Source organism: Halyomorpha halys, unplaced genomic scaffold (genome assembly GCF_000696795.3).
Source record: "Halyomorpha halys isolate HHAL.00 unplaced genomic scaffold, Hhal_1.1 Scaffold55.1, whole genome shotgun sequence".
Classification (NCBI taxonomy): domain Eukaryota; kingdom Metazoa; phylum Arthropoda; class Insecta; order Hemiptera; family Pentatomidae; genus Halyomorpha; species Halyomorpha halys.
Genome location: NW_027105793.1, coordinates 381,087 through 395,409, shown reverse-complemented (window position 1 = coordinate 395,409; position 14,323 = coordinate 381,087). Strand labels below are relative to the sequence as shown.

Here is a 14,323-nt window from a genome sequence, read left to right as displayed (position 1 = left end):
TATATGACGAGGTAAGTTGTTTTCTCTAAAACTTTTTATGTTCATTGGTGAAGTATTGTTAGTGATAGTAGTTCCTATCGATCTAGAAATGGGTTCTCTTAAATTGATATTACCATTAGATATATTGTGTTGTAAAATAAGTTCGTATGGTTTTTCAATATTTCAATTTAATCCTCTCTGTGTTTATAAAATCATGTTTACTTGGTCAATAATTTAACATATTCTAAAAAAGGATTAGTTAAGGTGCTTTTATGCATAAGTTTCAACTAAGATTCCTTATCTTTAAGTGGTATTTTGCTAGCTCAAAATGGAAGAGAAAAAATTCATTTTCGTCATTTAATGATTTTTTATTTCTGAAAAGGAAAATCCGCTGCACAGACGGTTAACAAAATTTTCAGTGTGTATGGTGATGATGCTTTAGGAGAAAGCATCATCCATAAGTGGTTTGCTTGGTTTAGAACCGGAAATTTTGACTTGGAGAACACAAAGCGTTAGGATTGTCCTCCAACTGTTGATGACCAAATTCAAGCATTGGTCACAGACAACCCTCACTCTATGACATGGGATATTGGAGAAACTCTTAACATATCATGCAAGTGTCTCAAATCATTTGGGGGCACTGGTATATGTTTCTTGAAGTGATATATGGGTTCCTCACAATTTGTCGGAAAATAATTTATTGGACCGCTTATCCATTAGCTGTGGATTTGATCCCCCACCCACCCTATTCACGAGACCTTGCTCCAACAGATTTTACTTATTTTGGGCCCTTCAAAACTCTCTTAATGGGAAACACTTTAATTCGCTCTAGGACTGTAAAAAGCACGTAGAGGAGTTCTTTGTGCAAAAATCAGAGAAGTTTTGGGAAGATGGAATAAAAAAATTAACTGAAAGATGGCAACTGATTAAAAATATTTACGAGAATCTGAAGTTTTCATTGAAATCTCCCGTAAAAATCGCTGCAAACTTATTTTATAACCCAATAATTACAACCAACATTATATTCATATCCATTACAACAAACTGAATCTCATTGAAACTTTAATCCATAATATTGAAATATTACTGTCTTAATAAAAGGAAAATGGTCCATGTGCGATAAAAAAAAACAACTCAAATAGTCATAAAACTATTTAATATGAGCCAATAAAGGCTAATATATAGTTTTGCGACTATTTGAGTTTTTTTCTTTGACCGTACCTTTCCTTCCTTTTATTATCATACACAACCAATCATTGATCTTCTATTACTGTCTTATGTATGTTTTAGTGTACCATTCTGAAATTTATTTGTCAGGTTAATGTTGGTTGTCTTTTAATTGAGTTGTGTATTATACATCCCAACAGCTTAACAAGGTTATTTTGATTTCTGCGATGCTATGACATTAATTATATACTGAGTAAAGTTCCCATAATTCCACTTGTATAACTCTTAATTTTATGGTTGACTTATTATTCTGATTGGATATTAAGGCAATGCTTTATTTCCTTATATTTTTGGCATTATTCCCTTATTAACATTAAAATCCGCTGAAAATATAATAATTGTGTGAATATTTATTTGAAGCTTTAGTTAAAGCACAAACTGAATACATATTTTTAAGCCTGTACAAAATTTATAGGCCTTTCTATCTGTTACCTTACTTTATTTTCCTCTTGAATTCTGTTCATTGTAGAAATGTAGATCCTTGTTACTTTCACTTCTTTACAGATTCAAAAGTGTTACGTAAATCCCTGTATATCTATGTCACTGGATATTTGCTGGATCTCATTTATTACGTTCATTAGCATTGTTTTATGTAATTAAATAGTTTATTTTCACTTAACAACAAATCGTTGGGCCATCCAAATATGGAAATTTCATCCTCTATTTTTGAACCTGTTCATGTTTCAGGAAATCAACCTGCCTTAAACCTTATTGACTCTTTAGCGTTTCATAGCAAAATTTGCTAATTAAACTTTATTTTTAGTTTTAGAAATGTTCATTCTAACTTGATCAACTATTTCTTTAGTATTTCCTGTTTAATAGTTTACTACTTTCGTCATTAGAATTGCATTTGTATCTGGTGGCCTACACCACTGTATTTTAATTTATTTTCTACTATGTGGCTAACAAAGGGAAGCATTTTTATTATGAGTTTATTTAATGCATTTCTATCATCAAATGATTCATACTTTTTTGTCTTACTGTGTTGTGGGTACTTTCATAACATGTAGCTTCATTCCTTACAAACCCATGTTAAAACAAGGGTTCACTGTTTTTTAAATTATTTTTATACTCAAGCTATATAGAGCCTCCTTGTAGAGCTGAATATGAGATTAAAGCAACTAAAATTTTATTTCCTTTTTCATCTTTGAGGTCACATTAGTATTTCTTGCTTTTATTCAGAGTTAACAACATGGCTTTGTAGATATAATTGTTTTGAAAAGGGTTGGATTTAACTTGCTATTTATTTTAGGTATCTTTTTTATTATTTTTTTATAAATACCAGTGTCTGATTTTTTTTTTTGTTTTAAGGATCCAATGAGAATTGAAGTTGATACTTCCAAATCGGTCCATCAACAAAATGTTGACATGCGTGAAGAAATTTCATTAATGAAAGATTCAAAAGAGAATGAAAAATCATGTGTTGATATTGATACCAAATTTAATAAAGAGAAGTCAGAAGCAGAAGTTAATTTCAGTGGTGGAGTTGAGGAAGAAGTATCAAAAAGGTTAATTACCTGTAAAGAGAAACCTGTGGAAGACACTGTTATTTCTGTTCATGAAAAGTTACTAGAAAAACTATCAGAAAATGATAGGTTATGTGATTCAGATGTAAATCGTGAAGTGACATTAACAGAAAAATCCTTAACTGTTGATAGTGATATTAGTGCAAATCTAGTTGAACGTTCAATATCATTAGCTTCTGAAGGTAATGATTCTACTACTTCTTGTAACTTTGAAGTTCTCATTAATGAACAGGTCAAAGAAAATGATCATTCCCAACACATTCCTGTTAGTAATGATTCTGTAACCAACATGGAAATAGTAAAACCAAGTTTATTGGACAGTAAACAGATTGAGAAAAAATTAACTGAAGAAATAGAGTTGGTAATTAGTGAGAATGAAGTTGAGATTAAATCTCATGAAGAAATACTTAAAGTACGTGACAGTAAAAGACAATCAAATAAAATTGAAGGTGGCAATGGTGTTACTGATAAAATTCCCGAATTAAAAGGAGATCATCAAGCAAACTCTCCTCAAAATGTGTCGAAAGGAATAGATGAAAAGGAACAGTTAGAATTATGTGATCAAGGTGATTTGGAAAAATATGATATAAATACAGAGGAAGCTTCTAAAAGTGATAAAATAGTTGTTTTCATGGATTCACAACAGTCTGCTGCATTGACAACTTCATCCGATGAAAAAAAATCAAGTATACCAGAGACCGTGGTGGAAAAGAATTTGGTAAGTCAAGGCAGTGCCAAAAACCTCGGTTATGAAACTGCAGATGAGGATTTAGTTGGAGCTGCAGAAAGTGGTAAGGACCATATAATCAGTGTTGATTCAAATTCAAGAAGTTCAGAAGAATTGTTGATAGATAGTAAAGAAGTAGAAAGTACGCTTATTTTGAACCCCAATATAGCTGGAGAACCAAACTTATTTATTGATAAACCTGAAAAGAAAAATAGCAATACTACTCAAGTAGTATCAGATATTTTAAAATCTGAAGATGAACAGGAACAGGTGAATGTAAAGAACAAACCCTTTAAAGATGATAAGAAACTCGACATTGATAATGTAAAGCAGAGACCTTCAATTATTGAGGGTGAAAAGAAACCAAGAGTTGAAACTATTGAAAACAATACCAGTTCAATGCCAATTTCTGAAGAAATTTATGAAAGCCACGAAACTCTTGAAACTCAAGAAAATCTTGAAGTTAAGGAAACTCATGAAATTCAAGAAACTAATAAAGCACAAGAGTCTCCTCTTGAAGCCAAAGAAACTCAAGAAGCTTTAGAAATTCAAGAACCACAAGAAACTCATGATGCTCAAGAAGCTCAGGAAACCAATGAAGTCCAAGAATCTCATGATGATTTTGAAGAAAGGACTTCTAATCAGATTTACATCATAGAGTCTGATGAAAGTAAATCAGATAGTACTGAAGAGACAGAAGATAACTCAATTCTTACAACCGAAGACAGCAAAGATGGTCTTGATGATTCTCTAAAATTTAGTTCCCTGGAGACTCTTTCTATGCCTTCAGTTGACTCACCGCCTGAATATACTGAGTAAGTTTTATCTCCTTATTCTCATTCAAAATTTGTAATATCCTATATAAATTTTGTTACTTTACGAAATAGATGACCATAGTAATATACAAGATTGTTAGGGATTGCCAGAATGAAATAGAAAATAGCTCAAAACTGTTTAATATATGATTATATTTCCATTTTGTCAACCTTTTACAGGGTTACAAAGACAAGATAAAAAAAAAGATGAGAATCTTAGTTAGGGTTATAATAAAATCTGTTGGTGTGCGTGCATCACACAACTATCACTTTCTAACCTAATTATGTTTCCAAGTTTTGTGTAGATTGGTGGGCTCATGTTGAATGTATTGATATTTCACAGAAATATTTTTTTCTGAAAAAGTTTTTCTGAAGGAAAACAGTTCTAAGGAACACAGAAGATTGAGAACAAAAATTTTTTTTGTTAAATATAATTTTTTTTTAATTGCTTAAAGCCCTGTTGTGTGCCATTGACATTACACCATTATAATGTTAACAAAATTATAACATTATAATAAGCCATTTATAGCTTGAGATCAGCCTGACCTCTCATCTCTCACTAGAAAACAAACTACAAATTTATAAGACTATACTCAGACCTATCTGGACCAACAGACTTGAACTTTGGGGAACAGCTAAACCGTTGAGCATCAAACGTATCCAATCCTTTCAATCCAAAATCCAAAATCCTTAGAACCATAGTTAATGCACCCTATTACGTTTCCAACAGAACACTACACCATGACCTACATATCCCTTTTGTCAACCAAATTTCATATAAATCTTTCCAACCATTCTAATCCTTTGGTTCAAACCTTATCTAGTTCCACCCATCCCTACAACCCACCTAGAAGGTTGAAACAGCAGTGGCCAAGAGACTTATTGTAAAATAAAAAGGGACAATTGGAGTTCTGGCAATGGTCAGATTCTCCACTCAAGTTGAGTGTTTGCGGCTTTAGCGCACTTGCTCAGCCTCCACTGGCTCACTACCAGTGATGCAGCGAGAGGGATGCGTTGGGATCTTTTGAGCTCTGCTCTACCCCTCACACATGGGGGATAGAGTGGGCTCAGGGATCCTCAGGTGGATTGTGTAAATATTGTATATGCGAAAATATGACTAGTTTATATTATTTTATCATTATGTCATTTTATTTTTTTTTTCATACACATAGTATGATTATGTTATCCTTCTTTTCCTATATATTTTAAGAGAGATTTTTTTTTCTTTTTCATTTATTTATTTATTTTTATTCTTATTTTATTTTTTTTTTAGTATAAATGTGATCATTCATCACTATTATCTATTTCCCACAACTGTGTGGCAGATTGTAATATCTATCAATAAATACAAAGTATTTTATTAATTTAAAAAAAAAAAAGGTTGAGATGAGTAAATTTTTTGAATCTAATTGTGCTTTAAGGATCGATCAACCTGATGATGTAGCTTTGAATTCAGTTTGATGTAAAGCAGTTCCTGGTAGCAACTAATCAGCAATATTACTCCACAAGGATTGCTTGAATTAAGATCTAGTGCTTCTTATAATGTAAACAGCACCTAAATGTTTTCCTTGCTTTAATGATGTACTTTTAAAAATTGATTTTTGTTGTGATTCAATGGTAGTTGTACAATTTATAATCTCTTTTTGTTAAATTCAGTAATCTTTTAATATAATAATAATAATAATATTTATCATTATTATTTTTTTTTTTTGTTTTAGTCCAAAGTTTGCTGGTTTGTGCTCAAAAGAAAGGGAATTCAGATCTCTAATAGGAAAAGGTTTTGTAAGTATTTTATATCTTATATATTGGTTAATTGAAAGAACAATGTAAAAGTATTTATAAATTTTCTAATTGTTATTGTAAATTGATTTAAAAATGTATTTTAAAATAAAATCATATACATAACAAATTAACATACCCAGGAGGCTAGCTACGTAAAAAACGTGTACTTAATTGGTTGCAGATGAGAGAAGGTGGACTGCAAACTGTTGACGTCACTTGTAGTTCTTAGATCCCATTCTTAAATCCCCTTTGTTAATTTAAAAGATTAAAGATAAGATGTTACATTAATTTTTATTAAAATACAGCTGTTCCTGTTTGGCAGAAACTTGTTTTCTTAGTTTAGGACACACTCTTGTTCTTGTTGTTGTTGAGGAACCCACTGTTGGGATAGACTGGGCACTGACTTTTTGATCCTTTGATCTTTGTTTTCCAGCAATTCAATCAATATAACCTGTTTTAATTGTTGCTGAGTGTTCAAATAATTACTATTTACTATTAGATTTTTTAAAATTTGTAGTATTATTTTTACACTTCATGTAAATCTACTGGGACATGAAATTGGCATGTTTATGAAGAAATACCCAAATGCATAATCCTGGATTTTAGAGTATACTTAATGAACTGTACTTTTTATTAATATTTTAAATTTAGGAGGAACTGAAGAATAAAGCTGCAGAGCTGGTTTTTGTTCCTGAAAGTCCAAGAAAACATGCAAAACCTAAGAATAAGCCAAGAACTAAAAAGGAAAAGCCATTTAAAACCAGAAAGATGACAGAGAAGACAAATTGGGAGAAATTAAGTGAAAATAAAACACCCAAAGAAAAAACTAGCAAAGATAGAGCTAGTAAAGATAAACCAAGTAATGAGAAATATACAAATTCTGGTAGAAAGTCAAAATATCTGCTTAGTGCCTTTGATTCTAAGCCTGACAGCCCTTCTCTTTCAACAACATCCTCGTAAGTATCAATATTGTACTGTGAGAATTCATGTTCTGTATATTTTATCTCGATAGTTAATTTTTATTCATATATCTATATTATATTACCTATGATCCAAAAGGGACAAGGTGTTCCAGAATGAATGACAATGTTGTTATTAACTTTATTTGACGATCATGTGTAGTTCATTTATCCTTATAAGGTTAGTCTTGGAATATGGAATATTGGTTTGCTAGATATTTAATGTTGATATGTTTATCATAACTTTTTCTTCTCTTCTAGAATTAAGAGAAAAATGAGGTGATGGCTGGTGTGCTATCAGTGGAGTTGTAGAACATAAATAAGTAAAACTTATTTTATTAGTCCTAACATTTTGGCCCGACTTTCAGGCCTTTATCAGGGCTAAGTACAAATAAGATAACCATAATCTATACAAAAATAGAAACAGTATAACAAGAAGATAATAAATAATATAGTTACATAAGCAGTATATGTAAAAAATTTACAGTATAAGAATAATAAAATTCTAGTAGATAAAAATGTAGTAATATGAAAAATTATGAAAGAGGAAAACAGAAATAAAAATCCAGTATGTAAATAATGAATACTACTTAAATTAAAATCATCGAAAAAAAGTGTATTTACTCAATTAATGATAATAATATTAAGTAAAGTAACAGAATTAAAATATGAAGGTCTATAAACTAAAACAAGTAAGTAATAGAACTGATAGTAATTTGATTTGGTGAACTTAACTTAACCCTTGTCAGTCGCTAGATTTTTATATGTGATTCTCACTAAGTTCCAGCTGGTTCCGGTAAGTGCAAAAGAATTTCAGTGTTGTAATAATAACATTTTTGTTGGAAAGGATTTAAAAGGTAGTGATATATAACTGGAGATGTCAATTGCTCTGTTAGTGTTACTTAACTAATAAACAGTACTGACGATTCTCCTGATTAAAAAAACCCACTCAGCACCTCGCCTGTTTTGCTCGAAAAATACCTTAGCTGATCTTGGAGAATCGTAATAACTGTAACTGTATGATTGTTACAATCATGATTGTACTATCGCACTAGCTCTGGCATGATGGTTAATAGTACAAGTAATGTCATTGAAGCAACTGTCACATTAACTATCACATATATATACCTTGATCGTGAACTATTGTATACTTTCAGCAAAACTGCTAGACAATGCCATGATTTAACTTTTGAAATAATGAAAGTTACAGTCATGACAGTTTTACTGTCAATATGTGCTAACACTGTTGCACTGAGTTTGGCATGGTTGTTAATTGTGTAAGTAAGGTCAGTGGACTAACAGCTGCATCAACTGCCACGAAAAATTGTATCAGACCTGAGCTCCAAAAATAGTCACCCCGGTCCCCAAAAATAATCCACTCCAGCCCCTGAAAAATAATCTGCTCCGGCATTCTTCTATGTTTTAAAGTTTAAATAATCCAGCCAGGGCCTTCAAAATGAATCCACTTCTGGCCCCAAAAATAAGTATGACCTGACCCCCTAAAATAGATCTGCTGAAGCCCTAAAAATTATATTCATCCCACGCCACATAAATAAATCTATCCTGGGCCCCAAAAGATACCTATGTCCTGAAATTTAAAATCTGAGGGAAAATAATAACTTGTAAGTAATAAAAAGATTGGCTAGGAATTAATTAAAAAACTAGTTGAAGGACTAATGTGACGATACACTAGTATTCTAAATATAAGATAAAGCCATTTTATATAATCTCCACCAATTACCTGCTAGAGTGAAAAATTCCCACATCGGCAGCACTGCTGTGATATAATAAGGTATATACTACCTGCATTTTACACATAGCAAGTTTTGACTTATTTCACCTTGTCACATGACCTATGACTGCTGTGACAAAGTATTGTTATCAAGTGAGAGGTGAATTATGATCGATAATGGTTAATAATGTGCGAGGGGTAAGGTGAATGAAGAAGGAAAAAACTTTTAAAAACAAGAGACCCACTGACTATTGTAAGAGTGATTGTGATAAATGGTGCTGTAGAGGTTGAAGACAATAATAAAAATATGTTAGAGAGAAGCAGCAACTATTTGTTGATATTGTATGAAATTACTAAATATGAATATTAATATAAAATAAATATTCATGGAAAATATCTAAGTGCTACTAAATATTATTAAATAAGTAATGTATGAATGAACAACAATAGAATTAAGAATTGAACCATTATTTAAAGGGCCGATTTTGTTAAATGATATCAATAATAATGTTTAAAGGTGAGAATATGTGAATGGGCTGATATACTTATTATTTACCGATATTATTTGTTATACTGTTTATATTTTTTATTTTATTATAGTTATCTTGTTTGTCTTTAGGCTTGATGAAGGCCTGAAATTTGAGTCAAAACGTTGGCAATAATAAAATATGTTATTCCTCTGACCACACACCCAACCCTCTCCTCATTAAAACCATGATCACCAACAGACACATCATAAAGAAAAAAAATGTTTTACATCCAAATTAGTACTTTTTAAAAATTTATTCTGATAGTCAATCAGATTTTAAGATGAACTCCCATTTGGCACTTTTTTGATCAGACGCGTCCTGAAGCCATAAATTGTGGTTTGTGGAGATTTGCGACCAAACCATGTAGAAAGTTGAAAAAATATGTTAAACAAAATCGTTTTAAATTCCAGTTTTCTACAAGAATTTGTCATAATTTGAGTTTACTCAACGGCGAGGAAAATAAAATAGCTGCCATGATGATGAAGCCTCAATTAAGAAATGCTTCAAATATTATGATGGATTCCTAATAAAGAAAATTGAAAGATTTCAAGCAAATTGTTAAAAACAGTAAAAAATGGTTAGCAACAGTATTTTTCAATTAAGGATGTGTGTATCAAAAAATAGTTTGATATGAATGAGATCTAAGATCTGTTTTACTCTCAGAATCCATAAATAAAAGTACCCCTTCCCTTTAGACATTCCATAGTTAGGTCCCTGTGAAAATCAAATTAAAATTGCAAAGATTTTAGAGGTTAGGGAGAGTGAATCTATATGAAATTCACAGAGTATCCTGTAAATGCTGGGCTATATTTAAAGAGGTGATAGTAGACCTCAAGAACTACCAAAACATTGATATGAACGATGGACTGATTCTCAACAGAATAGGAGAAAATTGATATTTTGTGTTTTTTTAGCATGTCACAATTTTGGCCGAGTTAAAAATCATCACTCAAAAACGATTCAAGGTAATTAAGATCCAATTGCATCATTGTAAGTAGATAAAACTTCCTATTTTCTTTGTTATAATCTAATGATAGATTTAGTTAAGTTAAACTGTAATTCTTAAAGTTAATTTTATCTACTTTACAATGGTGCAATTAGATCTTAATTACCTTGAATCTTTTTTGAGTGATGATTTACAATTAAGGAATAATTGTGTCTTATTTATAATAAACCCCAAATATCAATTTTCTCCTATTCTGTAAAGGCTCGATCCATGGTCTATAGTTTTTTTTAGCTTTTGAAGTCTGCTATCGCTTCTTTAAATATTGGCTATTTGTCAATTAAAAATTTATTTGACTAAAAATTTTAGTTGAGATTTTTATTCATGAATTTGCGATATGGCTAAAATTTTATTTAGAAAAAAAATGAATAAATTTTTAGTCATTAATTTTAAACTAAAATTTTAGTCGGATAAAAATTTATTCAAATATAATTTAAATAATGATATATTTTTAGTTTTTTGTTTATTTTACCACTCATGGATTTAACATGGTCCCATTATTGTGGAAAAATAAAAAAAGAAAAGTTTGCTGAAAAGTGATTGTAGTTTACCTTAGAAAATATTTTTTGAAGTACTTATGTTTTTTAATTGACTTGCCACTGTGCCACTGTTGAAAAATACCCGTTTTATTTATTCAACTAAAAAATTGATTTCTAACATATTAGGGTCACTTTTTATGTTTCTGAGGTGCATAAAATGAAAATAAAATCTATTTTAAGATCACACTTTTGTGCATCTATTTGTTTTAGCTTCTTGGATTTCTGATATATTAGGGTCCCATTATATGTTTTCTGAGGTGCAGGGAATGAAAAAGCTATTGATTTTAAAATTGTATGCGCAGCTTTTCTGATTTCTAATGTATTAGGAAAATTTTAAATGATCAACCAATCTACTTTTACTTTTCGTATTTCTAATATATGGGTTATATATTTAAAACTTTGTATATATTTATAACTGTAGGAAATGAATATCCTTTCATTTTCAAGATTGCGTGCCTAAAAGTCAATTTTTTTTCATTATTCCTACTCTAATAATTAGGGTCCTTGTATATGTTTTTGACAGGGTTCTAAACAGTTGTTGAACTTTTTCAAAAACATTTCAGTTTATCTGTTATTTGAAAACAATTAGTTGTTCTGATCTTTTAGATAAATTCCTGACCTACCTTAACAATATTATTTTTGTGAAATCATTTACTATGATTACAATCAGTTTTACTTATTCTATTCTAGGTGTGGTGATATTTGTTAAAAATTAAAAAGAAATATATTCAGTACTAATTTTTATTTTCAGGGATGAAGATAGAGATTACAAGTCATGGAAAAAATCTATTCTTCTGGTTTACAACAGATTAGCCTCCCATAAATATGCATCTGTTTTTTCTAAACCCATAACTGAAAATGAAGCTCCTAGTTATCACCAGTTAATATTGCGGTATTATTTTTGGCAAAACATTTCTGAGTTATAATTTTTTTAAAATATTGCATTCATGTTAAGTATCATTATTATGACATTCTAGCCCTATGGACCTTTCTACTATTAAAAGAAATATTGAAAATGGGGTTATTAGAACAACTGTCGAATTCCAGCGTGATATGCTTCTGATGGTGCAAAATGCCATTATTTATAACAAATATGATACACCAGTCTATGATATGGCAAAAGCAATGGGTGAGGATATGTTGGCTCAAATGGAGGTGAGTAGTTTCATTGATAACATGTATTTTTAATTCCTTAATTACTAGAGTTGATGTTTCCTGTAAGAAGCTTTAATATCAATTTAAGTTATTTAAAATTAGGCAAAAAAGTAAATGTCTACATCAAAGAAATTTGTCAAAATAGATAAAATTATGTGGTTTTTAATTCATACTTTCAAAGGAGTTTTGTTTCTCAATGTCACAGTTGGAGTGGAAATACTTTGTCAGCTTATATCTTTATTTGTCAAGTTAAAATGCATCTGTTGGCTAATTAAAAAAATATAATTAATATTTTTATTAGCTATAGTATGGTCACTCTCTCAAGCTTATATTGAGGATTAAGAAAAGACTTTTGTTATAATTTTTGTTTTATTCATAAATTTCTTTCCTGCTTTTTCATGGTAATTTATTTCATGCATAGGATGCCTGCTTTGGTGCACAGGCTCAAGGGCTGAAATCATACTAAACAAAAAATAAGGAACAGTATCATTCAAACCTTTTGGGAGTTAATATTTATAATTTAAATTTTCTTTTAATGGCTTTTTTTTTGTTTTCTTTTTTTTTTTTTATTTAAACCGTTGGTAAAGTGATTCCAAAACACCTAGTAATTTTCCCCTTTCTTCATAAATGGGTCAAGATATGTGCGAATGAAATCACTAATCTGAAAGTTGAGTGAGTTGAAGCGTTACTTTAACAACCTCGAAACTGCAGTGGCACCAGTTCAATTCAGGTCTGGCCATGTTGACTTATTTCATGGTGGTCACATATAATGAAAACTTGACCCTTCTACTCTGGTGAGAATGGGTTGGTTACCCTTAAATGAAGGACCATAACCTTGTTATGCATTATTTTTAAATCATTATCACGTCTCAAACTTTTTGCATCTTTGTTGTTTTATAATTATACTTATGCATGTAGCCTATTGATTCAATGGTTTATATAGTTAATAGTGTTTTGTATTAAAATTATTCAGGTAAAGCAGACAAACTAAAGTTTTCCACACAATTTTTAGATTTAAAACATTAAATAGTTGATTAAAGATACAGTTTTATGTGGTATCATGTTTTTTTTTAAAATTCTTTCTTTAGGTGATGGTTCAAGCTCTTGGTGATGGTGTACCACTAATTGGTGATACAAGTGAAGAGAAACAAATAACTAGAGCACGAACATCAAAAAGTTCTATCGAAACACCTCAAGCTAAAAAGAGAAAAACTCAGGAGCCTGATGAAATTCGCCCTAAAAGGAATAAGTTGTCAACTTCTTGCTGACCAATTTGTCTGATTAGTGCCATCAATTTCATTTCTGTTTTAAGACATGATCCTATGAAATCTATTATTGGACTATAAATTGGCATGGTCTTTTTTATTTTTTGTATTATATTATTTAGTAACCTCCAATTCTTCAGTGGTACTTGTAACTGCCAAATGTTATTACCAGCCATTGAAATAGGCTGAATGCTAGTTAAGTCTATTAAATACTTTGTGTAAATTTTAATACAATCAAAGTTAATGAATCAGACTTGAAATGCTAATTCATTTGTTTCTGATATTGTTTGAATTCAGTGAATTTTATGGAAAAAATGGAAGATAATGATCCATGTTGTTAGTAAAAAATACCTTGTCTAATGTTATTAATATGTATATTAATGAAAAACAAAGATTCGTTGGTCTAGTCTAAAAGTTATTTTCTTAATAATTATATTATTTACATTAGTTTTTTACAATGTATTATATATTTATGTATAAATGTAATATATGTATAATAGAATCTTTTTGTTTGTTCTTATTTTTCTAATAGGGTTGTTAAACTCATTTAAACAAAATATTTAGTTTAATAATAATTTTCTTTTCAACCATTATTTTTACTTTTAACTTTTGATGTGAACTTAAGTATATATAAAGTTAAGCTTTGTTGCATAAATAATTTTAAAAAAAGGGAAAGAGGTACTAGAAATCACTCACACAAATATAGCTTAAAGACAACTTTATTCCTTCTTTTAATCCTATTTATACATTTGTATAGTGTTAGGATAGGCCAGTAGGTATTAGAAGAGATAATAGGTACCCTCGTAGCTTAACTTTTTTAAATTTTAGGTTTAAGTGTTGAATATCTGAGGAATTTTTTGGTTTAACGGAGCCTCAAAATTAATTCCATATGTTAAAATGTCAATTGCATACAAAAGAATTTTCCTTATCAACTTTGAAGTACTGGGTGACAGTGTTGGTTCTACCTTTTTTAAGAATTTCTTAAAGGTTCCTGTCTTTTCTTTTTAAAGAAAATTGTGCCATTATGGAACTATGAGCATGAGCTCAGTTTAAATGTCCATGAACTACTTGGCTGAGGGTTTTT

General features: G+C 30.1%; 1 protein-coding gene across 3 annotated transcripts in view; it reads left to right on the top strand.

Moving 5' to 3' along the window:
* The window catches only part of LOC106692400 (Bromodomain containing 8), a 39,290-nt gene extending 25,334 nt beyond the window's left edge, over positions 1-13,956 (top strand). For all 3 annotated transcript variants that reach the window (XM_014438334.3, XM_014438333.3, XM_067053518.1), the window contains 6 exons: positions 2,518-4,274; positions 5,993-6,056; positions 6,708-7,012; positions 11,571-11,711; positions 11,797-11,974; positions 13,063-13,956. In XM_014438334.3, the coding sequence (XP_014293820.1) occupies positions 2,518-4,274; positions 5,993-6,056; positions 6,708-7,012; positions 11,571-11,711; positions 11,797-11,974; positions 13,063-13,242 (2,625 nt within the window). In that variant the 3' untranslated portion in view covers positions 13,243-13,956. The remainder of the gene's footprint in view (positions 1-2,517; positions 4,275-5,992; positions 6,057-6,707; positions 7,013-11,570; positions 11,712-11,796; positions 11,975-13,062) is intronic.
* The last annotated feature ends 367 nt before the right edge of the window (positions 13,957-14,323 follow it).